Source organism: Plectropomus leopardus, chromosome 17 (genome assembly GCF_026936395.1).
Source record: "Plectropomus leopardus strain MGB_pleo_1.0 chromosome 17, ASM2693639v1, whole genome shotgun sequence".
Classification (NCBI taxonomy): domain Eukaryota; kingdom Metazoa; phylum Chordata; class Actinopteri; order Perciformes; family Serranidae; genus Plectropomus; species Plectropomus leopardus.
Genome location: NC_142192.1, coordinates 2914851 through 2939853, shown reverse-complemented (window position 1 = coordinate 2939853; position 25003 = coordinate 2914851). Strand labels below are relative to the sequence as shown.

At 39.2% G+C, this 25003-nt stretch overlaps 1 protein-coding gene across 6 annotated transcripts in view; it reads left to right on the top strand.

The window, feature by feature from the left end:
• trioa (trio Rho guanine nucleotide exchange factor a) overlaps nucleotides 1–25003 on the top strand; it is a 127046-nt gene that overhangs the window by 56146 nt on the left and 45897 nt on the right. For all 6 annotated transcript variants that reach the window (XM_088090520.1, XM_088090519.1, XM_088090522.1 and 3 more), the window contains 13 exons: nucleotides 5687–5791; nucleotides 6407–6603; nucleotides 8220–8475; nucleotides 10057–10179; nucleotides 11161–11352; nucleotides 13000–13131; nucleotides 13808–14038; nucleotides 14735–14857; nucleotides 18015–18206; nucleotides 18523–18692; nucleotides 22328–22502; nucleotides 22631–22826; nucleotides 23936–24102. In XM_088090520.1, coding sequence (XP_087946646.1) covers nucleotides 5687–5791; nucleotides 6407–6603; nucleotides 8220–8475; nucleotides 10057–10179; nucleotides 11161–11352; nucleotides 13000–13131; nucleotides 13808–14038; nucleotides 14735–14857; nucleotides 18015–18206; nucleotides 18523–18692; nucleotides 22328–22502; nucleotides 22631–22826; nucleotides 23936–24102 — 2259 coding nt within the window. The remainder of the gene's footprint in view (nucleotides 1–5686; nucleotides 5792–6406; nucleotides 6604–8219; nucleotides 8476–10056; nucleotides 10180–11160; nucleotides 11353–12999; nucleotides 13132–13807; nucleotides 14039–14734; nucleotides 14858–18014; nucleotides 18207–18522; nucleotides 18693–22327; nucleotides 22503–22630; nucleotides 22827–23935; nucleotides 24103–25003) is intronic.

The window sequence follows — 25003 nt, the reverse complement described above, 5'->3', positions numbered from 1 at the left end:
TTTTCTTGTCTTGTTTTGCTTTCTTTTTTTCTTCTAATTTTCTCGTACTTTTTACTTATTTTTTGCCATTTTTTGGGTCATTTCTTCTTTCATTGCTCGTTGCCCTCTTCCTGTGTTTTTCCGAGAAATCATGCAAATTTGCTCAGTTTTCACAGGGTTAATTAACCACCTTCAGCTGAAAGCTGTTTTTAAACTGTTGAGAAGATAAAAACAACACTTATAAGTAATATTCATGAAAATGCCAGAGTATATTTGGTTTAGGATTGTCAAAATATTTAGTCATATTATTGTACATGGCAGCAAATGTGCAAACGAATTGGTGACTGTTATCGCACAGAGGAGAATTAGGATAAATACTCGTAGCTGCACGATCCATAACAGCGCTACTTTTATTATGTAATGATGTGCTGCTCAGGTGAAGGTAGATGTGGCTTGTTTACATGCTATAATAACTTTCAAAGCACCCAGTGAAAGAGAAATCAAGTGCCTCAATTCCACATTTACCGGTTTGAAGGAATGGCTTCTGAAAAGAAGTACATTTTTCTCTTAATTTGCTGTCAGCTGAGATGTCATAACAACCACTGTGGCCAGCTGAGCTGCTCATTGTCAGCACATTTCATTATTTTCCTCTCCCCTGCTGCTTTGGATGCGTACATCAGCAGCCAGCTGTCTGCCAGAGGAGGAATTTCATCACATCCAGCCCTAAAACACATCACCAAGACGAATGTTTGAACACACACGTTTTCACAGCTAATTTCGTGATATTTTCACAAGAACAGGCTTATTTTTATGCTTTGGCCGTTTCATAGTTGAGTGGACACCAAGATATGTGCCAGGGTACAACACGGAACGCACCGCGGCGTGGGCCAATCACTGCAGGCTCTCTGCTTTTGAAGTGAAAGGGTAACTTTGGTATTTTTCAACGTGGACCCTTAATTTTCTTTGTTTTTATGACTAAGATGACAAACAGGACCAAGAAACTTTGAAATTGGTCCAGTATTGACAGAATTCTGCACCCGCCAGCAACAAAACAGGCTGCAGTGTTACCATTTAGGGCATTTGTGCACCGTCATTTTACATCGGCTAAAAGCACTTGTATTTGCCACTGACAGGCTCGGATTGTTTTTCTAAATGTCTGACAACATTATGGAAAGGATCCCTTCAGAGATAGACCTCTTCGTTAAGTAGTACGATTATTTTGGTTGGAAATAGCAATTGTCCAAGCTACCTAACTCCATTTAAATTCACAGTAATTTAATCATTATAAAGCGCACTGCATTTAATGTCAAAATAAAATGAAACTCACACTCTTCCGACAATCGCAAACTCTTGTTTGGTTGAATTAAGCCTTGATTCACCCAGTTAGATGTGAAAATATGCTGGTTGTATACACACTAAAATGACTGTTTATTTTGGGGCTGTTTCTGAAAAAAGGAAGAGGTCTTTCTCTGTAGGGATCATTTCAATAATGTTGTCAGACACTTTGAATAACAATCTGAGCCTGTCAGTGGCAAAAAATAAGCACTTTTATTGGGAGCAAATTATTCTGTTTCGTGGCTGCTGGCTGCAGCATTCTTTGACAATACTGGACCAACTTTAAAATACTTTGTTCTAAATATTTTAGGCACTTTGCTACAAAACATGAGACAGTAGGGTGCAGGCTGAAAATGCCCAAAGCTACCCTTAAAGATGCGCCCGCCTGATTTGAGACCAGTTCTGCTGTTTCATGTATCATTAACCACTTTGAAACAAGAGCAAATTGGTTTGATTTATTTCAAAAACATGGTAAGAAGGCAATAAGCACCTCACAGGGAATGGCCCAAATAACAGCAAGAAATGGGTAAAAAGTTACAAGAAAATTACCTGAAAATAAAAAGAAAAAGAAGAAAGTAAAAAACAAAGATAGAAAAATATGAAACTTATTTCAAGCAACTACTACATTTTTTAATGTATTTTTTTCTTTTTCTGTAGCAGTTTTAAATATATAATTAAGGAATTATAAATAAAGTTTTTAGTGACATAATTTCTTTGTCACCTTTTAACAATTTTTTTGCAGTTTGCGGGGTATTTCTTGCCAAGTTGCAAATTTTTTTCCATTTTATTTTATTTATTTTTTAATCATACCAATTTTGTCCGATTTCAGAGGTTTAAATGGCAGTAAAAGGCATTTGAAAGCAGTGCAAGAAAAGTGACGTCGCTCCAGTTTTTTGCGAGTTAAAGAGTTAAAGTTGCTTGCTGTGACAGTGATGAGCTTTTTGTACATAACAGTGAGACACGGGTCGATTCAAACCATAGGCAGAGTCTGTTTGTACAGGATGTGCTTGGATTCCTGTACATTGTGTTTCTATAGCAGTGTGAGTGAATGCTGGTGTAGTATGATTGCTCACATGTCAGTACACACTCACAGGTCCACTGTAGTCTGATGACACCATATTGATTGTTTGAGAGGAAGAATAGGCAGATGCCACAGGGCAGTTTAGTTATCCATGAGCTGCCCTGCCATGCCACACAGGCATTGATTGCATACACCGCATGTGTGTTTGTATGTGCTGCGTTGGTGTTTCACAACTGGACCTCACACTGAACATTTATTAAGATTTCTTTTTATTTTAATTTCAGAGTATTGCATTTCATCAGCACTCCTCTTTTTGTTGTTTTTTTCTCCTTTTTAGACCAGAAATATATTTAGAAAAGTAAATGAAATAATAATATAAATTAATATAAAACAAAATCTTTATATACATGTGTATACAAATACACATAATCACATAAACTTCATGTGCATATGAAAACACAAACACATTTGCATATATACTTTTGCCAACATATACATGTATTCACACTTTTGCCCAAATACGCTTAGGAAAATAAATCAGTACATTAAAGAATAGATAAATAAATGATACCAAATAAGAAAAAAATAGAAAATAAGATACTGAAAAATAATTATATTATATATAATAAATATTTATATTTATTAATAAAAACAAATAAAATAAATATGTATATTATGTAAAATAATAATATTAATACTAATAAATAGATAAACTAACTAAATAAACAAATAAAAAAGAAATACATTTTTAAAAAGAAAGAAAAAAATTATTAAGATTTCTAAAGATTGAATGCAGAGAAATCTCTTCATATTGTGTTGTTTCAGTAAATTTTCTGCAGGGCTGTTGCTAGGACTACAGTTACAGTGAGTGCGTGCAATATTTGTCCGCTGCATCCAGCATTCACACCACCAATAAGCTCCCAGCATGTGCATCACTGAGTGTTACTGTAGCAAGTGTGTAAGTGTGTATTTAGGGTTTTCTCCTGGCTTGGTGAGATAAAAAGCAGAGGCAGGACACGTTTCTCTCCAGGATGTAAGGAAGCAGTGAGCCAAAGCGCACACAGCCGACTGCAACCTCCGTTTGTGATTGCTGATAAACTGCTCCACAGTTCTGTTCCCAACAGCCCTGAATGATTCTCACCCTTAACCATTCAACAGAGCACAAATCAATTAAGTTGAACAACAAAAGGGAACATGGCGCTATCAGGATTTTCTCCCACTGTGCTTTTTTACCCAAGGACAACAACGTGTTTCTGCATTGTTTGGCCTACACAAAGCGATCTCGCTAGCATTCTGTCTCCATCCATCTCCGGCCATGTGTGTGGGGGTGTTGTGCGGAGGTGGCTTAGCAGAAACACAGAGGCACTGAAACCAAACAGGGAGACATTTCCTTACTGTAGTTCTGAAACTGATATTGTAACGGTGATTGTTGCACGGAGAGGATTTGAATTTCACTCAACTCTGAAGTGAAGGACAACGACAAGCGATCAAAGAGAAACTGTGCTAAGGTGTTTTTCAGCGTTTCACTCTGAGTTTGGAAGTCGTGTTTGCAGGAGCTGTTTGGTTGTGGATGCTGGATGCTGTGTTTTTTAATGGCTACTTTTTATAATGTCCTATGGTATGGTGAAGCTGCAGTGTGCTGATCTGGCAGGGTAAAGAGGATAAAATGTGCTCAAGTCATGGCATTTATTTATTAAGTTATTAATTGCATAGCTTTCTTGAAAAACAAGGTTCCCGCAGATCCTTAAAAAGTTGTAGGCATTCAAGTTAATAATCTAAAAATTAGTCTTATTTGTATTAAATTGTCTTAAATTAAGCTTTCAGAAGTCTTCAAAATGTGTGGGAAGTAAGTTTTTGTAAATCCTGGCATTGCATTGTAAAAACTCCATATAATTGAAAACATATTTTTTCTTAAATAATTTCGCAAATGCCTCTCGTATTAATGTCACAAAGTAGGGTTGGGCTGGTATGAAAATTAAGCCAAACACCATACCGGACGAGTTTATGGAATTTTATGAGTTGTCCCACATGATCCAGCAGTCAGTCCTCAGTAGAACATACTGACATTGTGTCCCAATAGGAAACGAGTGTCAAATCATTACGTAGCATCATGTACCGCCAAAGCTATCTGTACACACTGAATCCATTAAATATGCTCCTCTGTTACTTCATGTAAACAGACCATGTAGCTATCAGCTGTGCACTCGAGATCAGACCGGAGACATAAACTACTTGCTATCTTCCTATGTTTATTATTTAATTTTTAAAATCAGAAAACACAGATTTTATATTGTGATACTTACTGGAAATTACATACAATATAACATTAGCCAACAGCAAGTAACGTTAGCTGGCTTGTTTTTAGTGATGGTCCTTTACATCAGCAAAAAATCTTTCAGTTTGACCTCCGGCGAGCCAGCTGACACTGTGTTTAGCTTTTGTTGTGAAATAAGAAGGTTTCGTATAAATCATCCCTCATTTCAACATCATGAATCGGCCAGTCTTTGTACAGTGCAGTGCTCTCAAAGCCAGCATCAGATATAAAAAGAAACACAGGGTTCTGTGACTTAGACTACCTTTGAAATTGCCAGAACATGACATAATGACAAATGCTGGTTAAATGTGTTTGCATAAATCAAATCAGTCTAAGCTCGTACACTGGACCAACAAAATCAAGAAAAAAACTGTCACGGCTGATGCTCAGAGCAGAGGATCCACTGTCTGCTAGGTAGCTGTCACTGTACTTGAAAATGCAACTTCTACAAAACTGGCAACTTAATGAGGATTTTACGGCACAACTGAAACTGACACAAGGCAATGCATATGAGGCTCGGTGTATTTTATGCAAAAGATTTCAAGCTCATGACTGGAAACAGGGCAGGGGAATTCATTGTGCAGAGAAACACAAAATTAAAATTATCAAGAAAACGCAAGAAAGTTATTTTTTAGGTAAAATTTATATTTTTAAATGTAGAAATTTCCCCAACTCTGTTTAACTCTTTCATGTTATTGTCCTCTAGTTTTGGTTATTGTGAAAATGGTCCTAAATTTAATCGAGTGGCATTAAAAAGTCTCAAGTCTAACTTACCTTGAGCTGTATAAATCCTAAAAAATCACATCCCTGCTGTCTTGAACAAATCCTGTGTTGCTAGGTTCAGGGCTTGGTCAGTCAGTCAAGTCTTCTATTAATAACAAAATCTTTACCAGCACAAGCAGGCAGTAAATAAATGCAGTGGGAGGAGAGGTGAGATTAGATGCATTTTGCACTCAATTGACTGAAATTAACCTAAATCCGGCTAAACTCTTTTTAATCCCTCTCTCGACTGCTTTCTCTCCACCTTTGCTCCGTAGACCACCATGGTGTCACTAGAGGGCCTGACAAAGGTCGTTGACCCCTCCCAACTGACGGCGGACTTTGATGGCAGCCTAGACTACAACCATGAAGAGTGGATAGAGGTGAGTTTGACCCACAAACCTTGTTTCTCAAGTCTAAACTGAAAATCAAGAGAAATGCTTCACTCAATAAGCAGAGAACAAAGCATGTAACCAAAAACATGAACTGTATTAACCCTTAGGGCCTGCTGTAACACTTGTATCTCTCTGTGCACAGAATGCACTTTTCAAAATCAAGCTTTAAGAAATATTATACATTAATATTATTTTCTACTTTCACTGAGTTAATTTTTCAACCAACAAATATCAAATATTCATTAATTTCCAGAATTTTAACCCTTTAAATGCCAGGATTTTTGTCATGGTGCTTCTAGGTTTTTGTATTAAAAAAACACAAAAAATTGATAATTTGTAATATACTGTATTAAAATAGATTGTTTTGAATATCACAGCCTGGGATATGCCAGTGATTAGCAGCAACATTAGTTTTTATACATTATTATTTTTTGTGTAGTGTCAAATACTCACACTCATACTGCTCTGCACACAAAATGTGCTTTTCAAAATCAGGATATAAAATATAAATATATAAAAATGGAAAGAAGCAGTTGCTTTTGTGTCTGTAGCTGTATGTATGTGTGTATTGCTCTCTCACTCTGGTGCCTTGTTTTTATCCAGGTGCGTGTGGCATTTGAGGAGTTCTCAGGCCACGCCACCCAGATGCTGGCTCGACTAGAGGAGATGCAAGAAACAGTGTCAAGGAAAGACTTTCCCCAAGACCTGGACGGAGCCCGGCGGATGATAGAAGAACATGCCACGCTGAAGAAGAAAGTTATAAAGGCCCCAATAGAGGAGCTGGACACTGAGGGACAGAGGTCAGTTGTCGTTGATTTGTTTTTGCCTGATTTGTAACTGAACAGTAGGACAATGGCTGGAAACTTTCATACTTTGATTCCAAATGTTTTCCTTTCTGCTTAGCTGTTATCTGTCTGTTTTAATTATTTATTAGCCCTTTTTACACAGAGATGGCGCTATAGAGCTGCTACTAAGCCCCTTCTATATGCCTTTCTTTGCATTTTTACGCAGAGCCAAACAACATCTGCTCCAGTATGTAATTTTAGAAAGCATGCCCACATCATGGAATCAAAAGGGGTGTGGTGGTTTATAGAACAGCGTCAGCCTCTCTTGTGACATATACGCATCGACAGCAATTTATTAACAATAACAGTGGCATAACATGTCAACAACAATCATTTTACGTCCCTGTTATATGGCGGCTGATCTCGTCCTCTGCTTGGAGGCTAAGGAGCTCCCTGACAGAGCTCTGATTGGGAGCCCAAAAAAACAGGCCTGACCCCACATGTGCACACAGTTTCTGTCCAAGCCCAACCCAAAGCAGCAGTTTTAGGAGTGTTTCCTCGCACCACTTCTCCCTCTTCTCTTCCTCCTGTTAGTCTGTCATCATCATCTGGTTATAACATTCCAAGAAGTATGGTGATGGATGTTCAAAAAATTAGCAGCTTTATTTCTAGCCGTCATTATTTCCAATCAAAGGCCACGTAGGCGTGTTATGCGAGCGATAAAGGAAAGGCGAGACCCTTTTACGTGGGATCGGCCATGTATGAGGGATTTCTGGGAAGTGATAGTCCACGATTTTACAGAGGAATTGTGGATTTAAAACTTCCAGATGATCTGCTCAACTTTGAAGAGTTATGCAATGCAATAACAATGACCTATAAAAGCGAAAAAAGTGTTTTCATTGCAGAGTTGTGAAATATGACTTTTTTGTGATAAATTTAAGTTTTTCCGAAACTGACATGTTAGGCATTGCGCAAATTGAGGGTTAATTTAAACCCAGCTTCTGTTTTCTCAATTTTCAGACATTTACAGCCACTGTTCTTCTTTGAATTAGCTGCAAACTGCGAGCAGCTGCTTTTTAAATCTCTTGCAGTTTGTCACACCCATAACACACTGTCATAATGTCACTGCCCATGGTCCCGTCTTACCAGCTGTCCTGTTTATACAGACACTGTTTCAGTGCTGTTATTACCGCCCATAGTGAATTAAAGGCGAGACAACTCTGACACAACCCCCATTCCATCATTATATCTATAACGAACTGTGAGGCGGCGTAATGGCACAATAGAACCGCCTTGCACAGGAAGAGTAAAAGAAACTATTGTCACTTCCCCTTCTCAACCAGCTTTTGACCCCACCTTCAAGGTACTCACTCAGAGCAACTAAAAAAAACACTTAATTTAAATCATGCTTGAATCTAGATATAACACCAGCATTTTCACAAAATTTAATCAGTGGATTCTATTCTGAATGTATATGGTTATCTATCTGTTATCTGTCTATTTGTGCTTGTAAAGTCAAATGTTTCTCATTTACACAAATGCAGAACTTTGTTCAGTAAAGCAATTGCAGCTAACCCTGAGCATGAGTAATGTAACCATGACATTAAAACGCACATTAAATCCGTCCCCAGGTTGCTCCAGAGAATCCAGAGCAGCGAGTCCTTCTCCAACCGTAACGGCAGCAGCAGTGGAGGCAGCGGCGGCAGCAGCAGCAGCAGCAGCGGGGGGTTGTGTAACGCCGACACCCAGGGCCTGGTGCCACGGATCACCCAGCTGCTGGACAAACTGCACTCTACCCGACAGCACCTCCACCAGGCCTGGCACGTCCGCAAGCTCCAGCTGGACCAGTGCTTCCAGCTGCGTCTGTTTGAGCAGGACGCAGAGAAGGTCGGTGTCATTCGGCGTGTGCTGTGATGTAGTGGTAATCTATAGCCATGGTGATCACTGTAGGGCAGGCAACTGCCAATATAAACAAAAACTTAATTACACCCACTGTGAGGTATTGATTTATGCTGCGTATGCCCGGCTCATGAACTGGTATGCTTTTTATTCTGGCCCTTAACCCTTTGAAACTTCCAACAATTTAGAATTATTCCTTTCAAAAACATTAGAAGAAGCAAATGAGCAATTTCAGAGGGAATGGCCCAAATATTATCAAAAAATACTACTACTACGACTGCTGCTGCTGCTGCTGCTATCACTTCTACTACTACTACTGCTACTTATAATAAAATTTATTTTCATAGCACCTTTCATACAAGAAATATAGCCCAATGTGCTTTACAACAAAGAAAATACATGCACCAAGTACTTCAAATTTAAAGACATAGAGGACATAAAGACATAATAAAACCTGCATGTAAAAATATGATAAGATCATAATAGAATACATAGAATGCATCTTCATACAGATAAAACCCTCTTGATAATACCAATAAAAGTAAGATTACGAATAGGATAAAAATAGAATGCATGGAATGCATAAAATTCGATGGAAAATGAAACCAATTGAGATCATATTGATAAAAATAAAGCTAAAAATAGAATGGATAAAATTCATAAAATTGAGGAAAATGCAACATTTAAAAGAGGTGCAGCAGTGTGTGAGTGTAAAGCAACACGCAAAGCAGTTAAGTCAGAGTTATGTGCTATAAATCAATTAAAAAAACAAAAAGTTAAAAGAAAATTACCAGAAAATTGAAAAAAAAGAGAACAAAAAGAAAAAATAAAGAAAAAAACACAAACAAACAAAAATAATAATAATAATTCAATATATAATAATGATGATTATAAATATTGTTTTCTGGTTTTATTTTCCCAAACTTATTTTTATTGCCTTTTTCTCGGCGTTGGAGTGCAGCGCAAGAAAAATGATTTCTCTCCAGGTTTCCAGGTTTTAAACAGCAGCTTAAACTTCATTTCACAAATAAAATGGGAGGTAAAAACTGAATGGCTTTGCACTCCGCCACGTCCTAGCCTGACAGACAGGAAGATGGAGGAGAGCTTGCGCAGGTACAAAGCCACCTACTCTGGCTGCCTCCCAGACAGCCCAGGTGATGACAGCTGCGGCACAAAATAGAAAGAGACGCGGAGAGAAACTCAGAGAGCCGTGTTTGAGTGAGTAGAATAAAATAGCAGGTTGCAGCAACAGAGAGAGCTGCAGTCTTGGATACACTGCAGTCGTAGGAGCTTGTTGCTAGGACACCATAGGCCACGAGTTTGTTCTCTGGGAGAGCCTGAGAGGATACTCTTAAAAGAGGCAGTCTGTTTCTCTGTATTCTGGCCTGGAAAGATGACAACTTTAAGCACACTGCAGCAGCACACAAACACACTCAGGTCACACGGCTAAGTGCCAGCTGTTTGTTTTTAAACAGTGATCTGTGAAAGTTAATGGTGAACCCGTACCTGGTGTGTGTATGTTTTCATCCAGCTAACATTATTTTTCTGTGTCTGTTCCTCGTGCCTCAGATGTTCGACTGGATCATGCACAACAAGGGTTTGTTCCTGGCAGGATACACAGAGATTGGCAACAACCACCCCCACGCCATCGAGCTGCAAACCCAGCACAACCACTTCGCTATGAACTGCATGGTAAGACACGCGCGCACGCGCACTGATTCGCGGCAAGAGGTAATGCTTTTCCGCCCACTTGGACTATCAAGTCCGTGCCCCGCACTCTGTAATCATATAGTTACTGCACTTAGCGTCAGCCTCTAGAGCTCTGTTTGAGTGTTTGTTTGGAGCAGCCTGTGCTTGTGTGCACTCACGCTTTCTCTGCGCACTAGCAGCACCACAACCAGGTATTAAGTAATCCTATTCTTTATCCATAGTCAGTCTTACATAACCATTATGAAACTATTGAGAGGAGGAATCAATCCAGCCGCTAGAGTTTCTATCCTCGATGAGAAATGTTGGTGACGATTCGATAGCCCGCCCCTCAGACTCTGCTGCTTTTGCTTGCAGTTCTTTATTTACTCTTTTCTTGAGCCAGGCTCCTTGTCTCTCTGATTTTTCTTTAATTTCATTATCACCCACTGCAAAGTAGCTTTTCCTTCAAGAACAAGGGAAGAAGTTAGAAGTTGCAAATTTCCTTAAATTTAGCCAAAAAAGAAATGAAATTAAAAAATATATGTAAATATATAGATAAAATACTTAGTGTAATACTACTACTACTACTACTACTACTACTACTACTACTACTACCACTAATAATAATATATTATTATTATTATTATTATTATTATTATTATTATTATTATTATCATTATTATTATAAATGTAGTTTTCTGGACATTTTTCTTTATTTTTTATTATTATTGACTTAAAATAATTTTCTGCTCATTTTCTTGTCACCTTTTCCTAATTTCTTGCAATTTGTAGGAGATCTCTTGCCAGGTTGCTCATTGCCTTTTGAAAGTCAAATCAATGTGTTCAGGTTTCAAAGATTTAAATGTATGTGAAAGGCATCTGAACACAGCACAAAAAAACTGAAGTTCCAGTTAACAAAGGGTTAATTTACCCACAATGCTTCCATTTAGATGTCTCTTTCTCTATCCTTGTCCCGCTGTGCAGAATGTGTATGTGAACATCAACCGCATCATGTCGGTGGGCAACCGGTTGCTGGAGTCGGGTCACTACGCCTCTCAGCAGATCAAGCAGATCTCAGGCCAGCTGGAGCAGGAGTGGAAGGCCTTCGCCGCTGCGCTGGATGAACGCAGCACGCTGTTGGAGATGTCAGCCAGCTTTCACCAGAAATGTGACCAGGTGAGTCATGCAGCACAGTGCAGGGCTGCAACTAAAGATGAATTTCATTTAAGATTCATCTGGTGAATATTGAGTCAGTTAATCAAATAATCATTTTATCTAGTTTCCTGTGCCCAATCTTTTGCTTGTTTTGTTTGAATGACTGTACTACACTGAAATATATTCAATTTGTTTTTATGAAAAACAAAAACATCACTTAATGTCTTCACATTTGAGAGGCTGGAACCAGCACATATTTGGACATTTTCCTTTCAAATGACCTAAATGATGAAGGAAATGGGTAGGGTTGGAAAGGTGGCTAAGACATGGCCAGTCACCCAATCGTGCTGCCTCTCGATCCACAGCACCCCTCCCCCCCTGTACACTCGCAGAGTAGTCAGTTGTTGAAAGGGTGGAGTGTAAAATTTTAATACTTTGCACTCAGATGTCGAGAATTGGACCTGAATCAATCAGCACCAATACTTCATACCCATATATATTGCTTTTCAACTGAAAAAAGTGGCTGGGGGCTTAGTTACTCTTAAATGAATATAGGTGAGTGACTGTCTCCTGCCAGGGTTGCTTCTCTGTGGTGCATGAAGCCAAAAAAACCCCGTAAGTTTCCACAGTATAAAATTACCCACATTGTTAGGCACATATAGAAAACACACTAGAGATGTATCGTGGCAGAGCTTTGCAGAGTAAAGCTGATCGCCAAATGGCTAACTTCCGGTGTAGTGCTCCGCTAACTTGAATGAGGATAAAATTATTTAATTTTTCAAAATGTGAGTGGACCAAACTAATCAAATCCTAACAGTCATACATGTCATTTTGTCAGGGTTTGACTAAACTATTTGAATGGACGCACACAGACACGTGCACACGCTCTCTGGGTGGTGAAATATTCATTTGGCCTCATTAAATCTGTAAAGCCCAACATATGCATTAAATTAACATATATTTACATACACATATGCAGTATGTAAGTAAGGCATTTGTTATCTGTGGTTATTTCTGTCTGTGCTCATTAGTTGCACCACTATGGAATGATTCATAGCCTGAAAAAGCACACCAGCAGAATCCCAATGAGGGGACATGGGTGGTACGACTTTTCCGACCTGGAACATGGCTGTCATCAGACCAGCCTTTAATATTTGGGAGCTGAAATAGAAACTGTTTTTTTCCCCCGAAGGTTTCACCCCAACCTTTTCTCCTCTGTGCACACTGAGATGCTCGTTTCAAACCTTTGTTCTACTCATGTATCTTATTCCAATTATCATGGGAGAGATGTTTGAAGACGATAATGAGATCACTTGAAGTTGTGATGTTTCTTTGAGGCCAGCATTGCTGAGTGTTTTTTGTTTTCCTCCCCTCCCACAGGGGTGTACATAAAGTTGTAGAAAGTCACCACAGGCCAACGAGCAGCACACTCAGCCATGCATAATTCTCCTGCTCATAACCATACTCAAGGACATTTCTGCGTGTTTAAGCTCAGTAACAGTTTAAAAAAATGCTCCTCAGGTGACGTGTTCATTCTGGTAGATCTAACTTCCATGTGACTCCTGGCAGAAGCACAAGGATGTGTACACCACCGCTGTCTCTCTGTGAAAAGCTTCACATCTGAGTGTCAGTTTGTGTAAATGGAAGTGTGTGTTTTCTCCTCTGCAGTACATGGGTAACGTGGACTCGTGGTGTAAGGCGTGCGGCGAGGTGGATCTGCCCTCTGAGCTGCAAGACCTGGAAGACGCCATCCATCACCACCAGGGCCTGTATGAACACATCACTGCTGCCTACTCTGAGGTAACACTTCATCCTCATTTACAATGTGCAAAACAATGAAGAGTGGAAAATTGCATTTGACATCACAACAACACTTAAGCATGGCCTGTTATGTTTGCAGCAATATCCTTCAATATTTGCAGCAAGAGGCATGATTTAGTTCAATTCAGTGCGTTTGTTTTTTTTCCCAGATCATTGCATATAATCATGAAATTGCCATTTTTTGCTATTGATTACAGAAAGTTTTAACAGCAATACACACTTGGTAAGATTGAAACTGTTTTAAACCAGCATTATATCCTCACTTTACTCTTTTTGTTGTTGTTTTTTTCTTTTTTAAACAGGAAAATATATTTAAAAAATTAAAGAAAATAATTTAAAGTATAGAATATAGAATAAAATAGAATTTATTTTTTAAACATTAACAATGTAAAAAAATTGCAACTGAACATGCCAAAAAATAGCTTTTAATTCTGTTTCTCAATAATTCCACCTCATGGCTCTTTCAGTTATCATTTCCCAGTTTCTAAATGTCACATCAAAAGTATGTGCACTGTTATCCAGTTTGCTGGGAAATGTTTTTATTTCCAGGTGAAGTCAGTACAAGTCATGTTTATGATTGTGTATTTTCATTTTTATTCACTGCATTTGTGAACCCCCCCCAAAAAACATAATGTATTTTCCAACTATTTGTCAGGTGAGTCAAGATGGCAAAGCCCTGCTTGACAAGCTGCAGCGACCTTTGACCCCAGGCAGTGCCGATTCACTAACGGCCTCAGCAAACTACTCCAAGGCAGTGCACCACGTCCTGGACATCATCCACGAGGTGCTGCATCATCAGAGACAGCTGGAAAACATCTGGCAACACCGCAAAGTGCGGCTGCACCAACGTCTGCAGCTCTGTGTCTTTCAACAGGACGTCCAACAGGTACAAACACATATTTCTACACACTGTATGTGTTTTTGTTTATATGCATGCACATTTGTCCAGACTCATTGTTATTCCAGGACCAAAGTTAATTGGCAGTTTTTTCAGTGTAGCATGGAGAGGGTTAGTAATTTGAAAATAGCAGGGTAGCAGACTGGTTAGAGGAATTCCTCTCTTAATAGAGGGTTTGATCCCCGCAGCAGCCATGTTTCCTTTCAGAATGTCCTTGAGCAAGTTGCGTCTTCACTCATCATGCGTTTGAGTGGAAGGAACGTTGGCTAAAAGCCGGTAATGGAAGTGTTGTCTGCAGAATAAAGGCTCGAGAATGAGCAAAACAAGCACACTATAATCAAAGGGTCCGATATCATAATACAGCAGCATTCTGTCCAAAAATCATGGGCATTCCTTGGTGTGTTGACATGGCAACTGTTACTATGGCAACTGAATTGGGTCATATGTCCATGCAGATGCTGTTCATGCGTTTTAGGCGTGAAGGACAGAGGAGTGTGAGAGAGGCAGGCTCAGTGAGACGCCTCATAAAATACTCCTCATTATGTCTGTCAGTCTTCTGTTCTTAAACACTCTCCTGATTGTCATCACCACTCATGGCTCATCCACCACCTCATACCGCCCTCTTGTGGTCGCCTATTTCCCATTGCTTGTCTCACTGTGTGGACATGTGGTGTCTGTGCACAGGTGCTGGACTGGATAGAAAACCACGGAGAGGCCTTCCTCAGCAAACACACAGGCGTGGGAAAGTCCCTGCACCGAGCCCGGGCTCTGCAGAAACGGCACGAAGACTTTGAGGAAGTAGCACAGGTGAGTCAGTTCTCCTTCTGTAACTCTCACTCTCCACATGCTTGAAACCAAGAAAATCACTGCGTTGGCAGATGGATTCCCTGGTGCTCAAATAGCATATAGTTAGCAGCGAGTGTCAGACATAATTAATATTTTTTATCACAGCTACAAGAAAGCAACAGTTAAATCTGCAATGATACTGTGTTTTTTCCACTTTAGGGATTAATGTACAGTTTTTTTACGTTACCAACATGCGTTTACCTATACTTTGCTTTTTTGCAACAAACCAAAAATAGGCATGTAAATGAAAACTCCAGCTCACTATCTGCTGGATAACATAACCAAAAACTCTGTTCTGCTGTCTGTTTCAATCAATGGGCGGGTTCACATTAACCCTCAAATTGCACAAAATGAAATTGCAATTATAAAATACACTTTATGGAAACAAGTCAATTTAAAAAACTCCCCTTAGTCGCAAAAAAGTTTTTTCAAAGACATATTTCACAAAACTGCAATGGAAACATTTTTTGGCTTTTCTAGCTCACATGATGCTGCAATAGAAATACAGCTGCTAATGTTTTGAGCATCAATCACCATGTTTCTTGGGATGTTAACACCAGAGGTGATGGTCACAGAGCATCACTCAGTGGAAATGCAGTCATCTCGCAATTGCGTTTTATTGACATTTCTAAAATGTCGCTTAAGTTTGGCACAAATCTGCAATGGAAACCCGCCTTGTACCTTCTCCTCTACATGTACTGACTCCCCCTCCCCTTCAGCTCCCTGACTAGGGCAATCAGTAGATTTTTTTTCAGATCCCATGATGGTTACTGCAACTACTGGGAGGAAATGCATCTCTCCTCAATGACTAAAGCTCTCATCACATCACAACGACATCATTAGTGGGGCGACTATGGTGAAGGAGTTAGAGCAGGTCATCCACTAATACTAATAGGATGATCCCTGGCTCCTCCACTCCGCAGGTCGCAGTGTCCTTCCAGAAAATGCTAAACATCAAATTACTCCCATTTGTTGTTGTTGTTGTTGTTTTTTTTTTTAAGATTATTTTTTTGGCATTTTTGCCTTTATTACACAGGACAGAAGATCAATAGCGTGAAAGGGGGAGAGAGAGGGAATGATATGTAGCAAAGGGCCGGAAGCTGGAATTGAACCCACGGCTGCTGCGGCAAGGACATTGCCTTCATTTATGGGGCGCCTTTTATATCCACTGAGCCACCCGACGCCCCTCCTGATTGTTGTTTTATCAGTGTTTCATCAGTGTTTCAGTGTGTATAAACTGAGTTGCAGGTGGCACCTAAGACGGTAGCCTCGACCACTTGTGTTTGAATGTGTGTGTGAATGGGTAAATTTGACACTTGGTTCGAAAGCGCCTTAGGTGGTCGGAAGGTTAAAATGGTTCTATCAGGGTTTCCCACACATTCATTTATTTGTGGCGTGCAGCCACCAGTAACTCCTCCACTGCCACAAAAACATTTTCTAGCTCTGTTGAAATACATATTATTTATTGCACCACGCTGTCATATGGAGCACACTGCGATAATATATATTGTGAAATACTTCTATTTATTAGCTTTTTTCAGCAGCAAATTTGTCCCCAAAAGAAAACAAATTTGTTTCATCCAATAAGATAAAGTTTCAGTGTGTTCATCTCACTTCAATCATTTTCAGTACAGCAACATGTATCTAGTGGACTGAAAAAGCTTTTGGTTTTATTCTAGCAGGCTAATAAAAGTTTGCTGTAAAACTTGAAATTAAGGCCTCGTCCAAATTAGATGCCATGGCCCTTTCACCAGCCCTATGTGGCAACACATTTTGACAGATAAAGGCCTGTCTCAATAAGAGGCCTGGTTACCATGCAGGTCATTTTCTTTGGATGTATAAAGCCATTTTTATGGCTACCTGCTGGAGTAAACGTTAGTTAGCTGCTTAGATCACGCACACAATATGTGTTAATTTTACCGACACCATGAGCACCAAAGAAGACAGTAATACTGGGGATGTAAACAAGGGAGACACAAACAAAAGAAATTAGTGGATTTTTTTTTAAAATGCCTGGGAAAATTTCCATTTATAATAAATATACTTTAAATTATTTCACAGAATTATTATAATTTTTAAGCTTTTTTTTTTCAGGTCATTTCTGTCTTTTTTTTTTAATTTTCATTTTTTTGGCAAATCTTCAGGTAATTTTTGTACTTTCACAGATTTCTTGCTAACTTATTTTGTTTCTTCTTTTTTCTTCTTTTGTTGCTTATTACCTTCTTCCCATGTTTTTGTAAAACAAAACAAAACCAAACAGCTATTTTGCCCAGGTTTCAAAAGGTTTAACAAATCATTTGATTCTATTTCCCATTTTTGTTGAGCAACACCTTTTTGTGAAAGGAATTAAAATCCTGTCCCAAATATCAGCCTGTTGAGTTCAATGATTTAAGCAAATAATAGCCCGGTGATATGTTTTTGTACGATCAATGATTCTTTTTTAAGCGATACTTGGCGTCTGTGTATTGATACAATATTGCTACGCAACTATTTGACGATACTATTCTTTATTGATTTTTTTAACCCTACACCTGGTATTTAACTGCTAGATACCCCCACATAAGGTTGCACTTGTACTTTACTTTGTAATAATTTTCTGCTACTTATACTTCATCTCCACTACAATTTAATTTTACTTTCACTTTAAGTTGAAAAAAAAATATGTGCATACTTTTACCTTAGTGACATTTCTAGTGCAGTCCTTGTATTTTGTGCTGCAGTATTGCTGCTTTTACACAGTAAAGGATCTTCTTCCATCACGTCTAATAACTGACGAAAATATGTAGAATACTACCCTAGAGTATCAGATCTGATCAGCTTTAACCAGAAAATATTAATACCAAGTGTAATGTAGCCATTTGTTTCTGCAACCATCTTTCTCTTCCTCTTTCTGTCACCTTCACCCACTCTCCATCTCCATTTCCTCTCACCAGTTATCTCTGCGCAGCTCTACTATCAGCGACTCTATCAGTGTACACGTCTCCTACATATCCTGTTTTCCATTTTCTACCCGTCTCTCCTCTCTCTGCTTATGTTTAGAATATGCTTTACTTGCATTACATGGTCTTCCTGGTGTAATCCATCTCTCTCTCTCTCTCCTTCCCCGGCTGCGGCATAGAATACGTACACCAATGCAGACAAGCTGCTGGAGGCGGCTGAGCAGCTGGCCCAGACGGGAGAGTGCGACCCTGAGGAGATCTACCAGGCCGCCCACCAGCTCGAAGACAGGATCCAAGACTTTGTTCGCCGCGTGGAGCAGCGCAAAGTCCTGCTGGACATGTCTGTCGCCTTCCACACACACGTCAAAGAGGTAGGCAGGGAGGGTGACGTAACGCTGAAGTGGATGGTGGGCTGTGTTTGTGTGGATGAGAGCTTTCACACTGCTCTCTGAGAACAATTACCAGATATAATGGCTTTTGTACCGTTAGTCACATAGATGAATATTTCTCAGTCCCCACCACAGCTGAGGATATATGAGAATTTTGGCATGTTCATCAAATGATGTTTTTAATTTTGATAGAGATCTTACACAAGTGACAAGTCTAAATATTTCATATTGCAAATATCAGGAAAAAATGGGATATTATAATAAAATAAACATCATACCAATGGATGTTCTCCTGCAGCTGTGGACATGGCTGGAGGACCTCCAGAAAGAGCTGCTGGATGACGTCTATGCCGAGTCGGTGGAGGCCGTGCAGGATCTGATCAAACGCTTCGGCCAGCAGCAGCAGACCACGCTGCAGGTCACCGTCAACGTCATCAAGGAGGGAGAGGATCTCATCCAGCAGCTCAGGTACACTGTAATGGTCCTGAATAAACATGACACTAGTGCCAAGCATTAAGGACAATGAGACAATTCTAAAAGTAAACGGGGACCTAAATCAAAACCTTGACACTGAAACAAAACAAATAAAGGGTAGTCTGACAGTGAACTGAAACCAGCGTCAGTATCAGTTCTCATGTGATGCAAAACTTGCATCAGTTGAACCAGGAAAGTCTGTATTTCCCCTACCATTATATTGTTTGTGTGTGTGTGTGTGGGGGGGGCTCGAGCCAACCAGTAAACTAGTACTATTAACTATTACTACTGAGTTTTGACAGACATCTTTTTGTAAAAAAGATATATGACTTCTGTTGAACAGTCAGAGGTCTCTGTTGTCATATTTTCCGCTTCGTACTGGGAAGCACATGTTCAGTGGGAGACAGGTGTGGACTGCAGGCACGCCAGTCTAGTAGCTGCACTCTTACTATGAAACCAAGCTGTCTCATTGTCTTACTGAAATACGCAGTGACGTCCCTGATAAAGATGTTGTCTGGATGGCAGCATATGTTTCTCCAAAACCTGTGTGTACCTTTCAGCATATATGGTGCCTTCACAGATGGGCACAATTTATCATTTTGAACATTCAATTCAATTCAATTCAGTTTTATTTATTTATAAAGCCCATTATCACAAATCACAATGAGCTTCAGAGGACTTTACAGCATACAACATCCCTCTGTGCTTAGACACTCACAGTGGTTAAGAAGGAACTTCTACCAAAAGCCCTTTAACAGGGAAACTTTAGAAAGGGCAACTGAGAAGGTATCCCTCTTTCAGGACGGAGAGACATGCAATAGTCTGTCAAATGTCATATGTACAGAACAGATTAACAAAGAAATATCTTGACTTAGAACTGTATTTGTTAAAAAAAGCAAATAATTGTGTTCTATTTTTATTTGTTTTACACAGCATCCAACGTTTTGTAATTTGGGTTGTAATATGGGGAGCACTGCTTTAAAGCATTGATAGTTAGGAGAGAAGCAGCAGTGTAAGAGAAGAAGATAATGGTGCACATGCTGCGCCTAGCACATGATGCAGTAACCCTCTGGGCCAATTAGTGACAATAAAAACGCACAGAAAAAGAATGCATAAACATTTTTAGGTCTATTTACATAACGGCCTTCTCTGGGTCTTTTTGGCAGGGTCATTTAGTCAGGGGCAGATCTGGAACAGTAATGTATGTGAATATGTAAATACATGCAGGTAACAGTCAGACATTTGGAAGAGACAGTAGTGAGATGCATGAAAACACCAAAAAAAGAAAGCAGAGAGGGTGGAAGGTGTTGGAGAGGTGGATGCAGTCTCCAAGAGGATGTTCCAGTCCCTCTTCATCCACCCCCTTTTCTCTCTCTCTCTCTCTCTCTCTCTCTCTCGCTCTCTCTCTCGCTCGCTCTCTCTCTCGCTCGCTCTCTCTCTCTCTCTCTCTCTCTCGCTCTATTAGCTCATCAGTGATTTCTTACATAAGTCTGCTTTTAGAAGCGCGTGCCTAATTGTGTGGCACTCTAAGACAACTGTAACTCTACACACCTTTAGCCCGACACTGTGCAGTGTGTGTGCACATGTGCATTCATGAATGTGCACTCGAGTGTGGGAGTGTATTTGTCACGCTGAATAATCAACCTGAAGCCAATCAGAATCCATCTGACCTCTGCTGTCTTTGCTGACTCACATGTGTCTTCTGGTTAACACACTGCTGTCTGCGTCGGTGCATCATGTGCGTGTGCATCTGTCGGATTGATGAATCAGAAACTGTTTGACCTGTTTCTTTTCCAAGACGAGGAAAAAAGCATCATAATCTAATATCAGGATAGATTGTTGCAACATGAAATCCATTCAGTAAAAGTAAAATGTACTTACAAGAGGATTCATCTAGACACAAAGGACAATACTTATATATAAGTAATAGAAAGACAGGCATTTGAGGTAAATTCAATTATTACATTATAATAGTATGAATTTAGTTTGGAAAGGATCTGATGTTTATATTTCGCAACTGTTGCAAATCCTGTAGTTTTTGGCAGAAAAATTAAGGTTGAAATAAATATAAAAAATATTTATTTTTTATAATTCATACACTAAAAGAATAAAACGACTTTCAAATGCTTAAGTGTGACAACCTCTCATGTCTAAAGACAATGCAAGTTTTTAGTCTCACAATTCCATTTCCCATCCTGCTCCTGATGAAAAATATTACACCAAACTCCCTTTAAGAAATATAACATATTAACATTGGCAAAAACACAAAATTCTAGAAACACAAATTAAAAGCCTTTCCATGTAGATAGTATTATTGTCAAATCTGCATTAATATAATCCATATAGATAAACTGTTATTCATACAAACTTTACATTTTGTCACCTTGACTCGTTACTGGTTATCTGCAGTATTTTAGTGGGGAATGAGAGCAATGTAGAGATGAGAGGTTTCAAAAATGAAGATTCCTCACTAAAATAAGTGCTGGTTGATAGAAAACTGCCAATAACACAAAACATGTTTGACTTTGGCAGAACGTCAAAGATGAGAAAAGGACTGACTTCAGACAGCTCGAACTGAGTTTTATGATCACCTAACACCAAACGATTAAGATCCCATGCGCATGCAGCCACTGAGATTAAATTCTCAGAATTTTATTCTGACATTGAATATTTGTCAGCAACAATGAAATGACATAAAAAATGATTTAAGTGTAAGGCTACCATTAGTCTTTAATCAATTTTACTGACTTTTACACTCAGTTCACTTTTAGCTTTGTCTGTACTAATATTTTTGGATTAAGAAAAGTCTGTGTAATACCTTGGATGAATATGTAAAAGAAAAAAAAAGGAAAAAACAAAGACAATTTTACAAAAGAAGAGATCAATCATAAATAGGGTCCCATGGTAAGTGAAAATCGCAAAAAGTCATGGAATTTCACAATCACATTTTCCAGGCCTGGAAAAGTCATGGAATTAGTAAAAATGTCAAAATGTTAGGAAAAGTCCTGGAATTATGTTGTATGTGATGCAGTTGTTTCAGTAACAATGCATAGTTAACCTTCCATGAAATGCAACTTTAAAGCCAATTTAATTTCTGTAGCTGATGGCGAATGTAGCTTTAAAATGTGTAAATGTATTGTTTTTGCATGTTTCTTCATTTTCTCCCTTTGTTTTATCTCTCCTGTCGTGCTTTCCAGCTAGCTGAAATTACGTTTGAATATAATTTAAATCTGATATGTTTAAAAAAAGGTTGAGCTGGTATGGCAAGAAAAAAAAATATTATGGGTCCTTGAAAATTCATGGAAATGTTTTTTATATCCATGAAAATATGTGGGAACCCCTAAAAGGGGGTCAACAAAAAAAGTCTTGAAAATTCACTTTTTAAGATGAAATTGTGCTCACTTTCTTCAGGCAGAATGTTTGAAATGAAATGAACATTAACTGCCCTTCTGAATCTCCTGCTCTCTGTAGAGGAGCTGAGTAAGCCCCTGCAGGCTGCGCTCTGCAGCAGCTTTTAGAGCAGTGAAGTTTGCTTGGTGCCGAGCCCAACTGTGTCTTTATGGATGTTTTTATAAGTTTACAGCGCTGCCTCTCCATGCTTATTGCTTAATTGTGCATTTCTGTTCTAGGGACTCGGCCATCTCCAGCAACAAGACACCCCACAACAGCTCCATCAACCACATCGAGAGCGTCCTGCAGCAGCTGGACGAGGCCCAGGCCCAGATGGAGGAGCTCTTCCAGGAGAGGAAGATCAAACTGGAGCTCTTCCTGCAGCTCCGCATCTTCGAGAGGGACGCCATTGATGTGAGTCTGCTCGGCAGGAAGGGTCAGGGGTCATTTTTAAAAAAGCAGATCCAGAGTTCTTTCACAAATAAGAACATATTTGAGATAAATGTGTCCTCTGAAAGTGGAATTTTGTTGTGTCCTCTCAGATCATCTCTGACCTGGAGTCCTGGAATGAGGAGCTGACGGGTCAGATGAATGATTTTGACACGGAGGACCTGACACTGGCTGAGCAGAGGCTGCAGCACCATGCCGACAAGGCCCTGACCATGAACAACCTCACCTTCGACGTCATCCACCAGGGACAGGAGCTGCTGCAGTACGTCAACGAGGTCCAGGCCTCTGGTGAGTACACCAGTCAGACTCTACAGTAACGTGCCATCCAAGGGGATATAACAGAAAATTATGGTCTGTTAATAGTATGTCAGGGTTCCCACATTCTTGGAAAACCTGTGAAAAACACATTTTCCAGGCCTGGAAAAGTCATGGAACTCGTAAAAATCCATGAAAAAATCATAGAAATGTGTTTGTATTTCATAAATTAAATCACAATAATGTAATTTAATGGCGAACTTTTCTGTAGCTGAAGATGTCACTTAGCCCTTATTTTGTTTATTTGTTCATCACCTCTGTTTGTGGCAATTTTTTTCTTATATATTTTTTACATACATATATATATATACATACATACATACATACAGTATTTTGGGACCTTGAAAAGTCATGGAAAAGTTTTGAAATGTTGTCTATGAAAATGTGTGGGAACCCTGGTATTTACAATAACCTTCCTTGTGTTGAGTTCCTTTATAATACATTTTGCTTTGTCACCTTTGATTAGCTGTCCTTCAGTTGGAAAGAAGCAGATTTTGTGAGTGTCTGTTATTGTTTTTAACATTTTTTTTAATAGTTTTCAGACATTTAAAAGTCTTCAGAATCTGTTCTCCTTGGATGCTGCTATTTTAAGCGATTAAATCTCAAATGCTTTGAGGCAGAAGTGAAGACATGTTTGACTGCCACCTGCTCGCCACATCAGACATCCAAGGGTTAAAGTCAGATGCAGCTCATGTTCACTGTAGCTGCTGCACACATTTCTTCCTGGCTTCATGAGTTTCATATTGATACTGTGTAGGTGTTGCGGGTCGGATGCGGTCAGCGTTTGTGATGAGAGGCACCCACTCACTAACCATAATAACTCACCTGTGATCTCACATGCTAATAGGTGCTCTCTAACTCAGCACAAAGAATGGTTACATCATGTCACGTGGACTGAAACATGCTGATAATATTATCATAAAGCAGTTGTTAGAATGGAGGTTTATAAGACTTAACTCAAGGGTAGTAATAATCAAGACTGTTAGATTAAAATATTTAAAGTTTATGATAAGTTTTAGCAGCAGGCATAACTTAGAACTGTGTCCATCTAGAACTAATACAACTGTGCATCCTTCATTCAGGCGTGGAGCTGCTGTGTGACCGCGACGTCGACATGGCAACACGGGTTCAGGACCTGCTGGAGTTTCTCCACGAGAAGCAGCAAGAGCTGGACCTTGCGGCCGAGCAGCACCGCAGGCACCTGGAGCAGTGCGTCCAGCTAAGACACCTGCAGGCTGAAGTCAAACAGGTGGGACGCACACTCACACACTTGCCACAGAGCGCCACCTGCAGGCAGAGAGTGTACACCTACAGAATACCAGGATATTTGCAAGGTCTTTAAAAAATTTGAAAAAAAAACTCGTTAGCCCCTCCAACATATTGCAGTTGCAACATATATGCAGATTCTATGAATCAGAGTGAATTCTGCATGACCTTGCATTTTTTTTCCAATCACTGCAACTTTATTGCAAATTTGAACAATCATTGTAGTTTCCTTTTAGTCTCACCAATCACAGCAGCTCCTCATGCAGTGTCACCAAACTTACTGCCTTGTTTCTGGTTGTGAAGATGCAGACATGAGCAGATGGTTCAAAGTTACCAACAAAAATTACTGCTAAAGACTGTGCAGTCTAATTCCCTGATGTTCTGCAAGAAAGCGATCTGAAATGATTTTTTTGAGCATTGTGGTGGAACACAAATGAAAGTCAGCATTTACATACTGACTGTTCTAAAATACACCTGGAGGTCTCCATGACAGAGGCTGTTGCATCCACATCTTTTGCACATGCTGAAAGAATCGATGTGAGTTAGATTAAATATGCAGGTTGGTGGTCAGGGTAGTGTAGTACAAATTGCAAACTCAGAGCTGTGCAATTTTATCCTCACTGGAACAAGTTGCCTTTGATTTTGTAATGAATTACACACATACAAATTGCAATTACTTTTGCAATTTTTCACTTGCACCCACAGTGTCATTTCAAAAAATGCCTAAAATCTTTGCATCAAGATAATCTGCCCTGAAAGTAAAAAAGTGTATGAAAAAAAAGAACCCAGAAAAATCTGAATATATATATATATATATATATATATATATATATATATATATATATATATATATATATATATATATATATAAAAAAGACAATCAA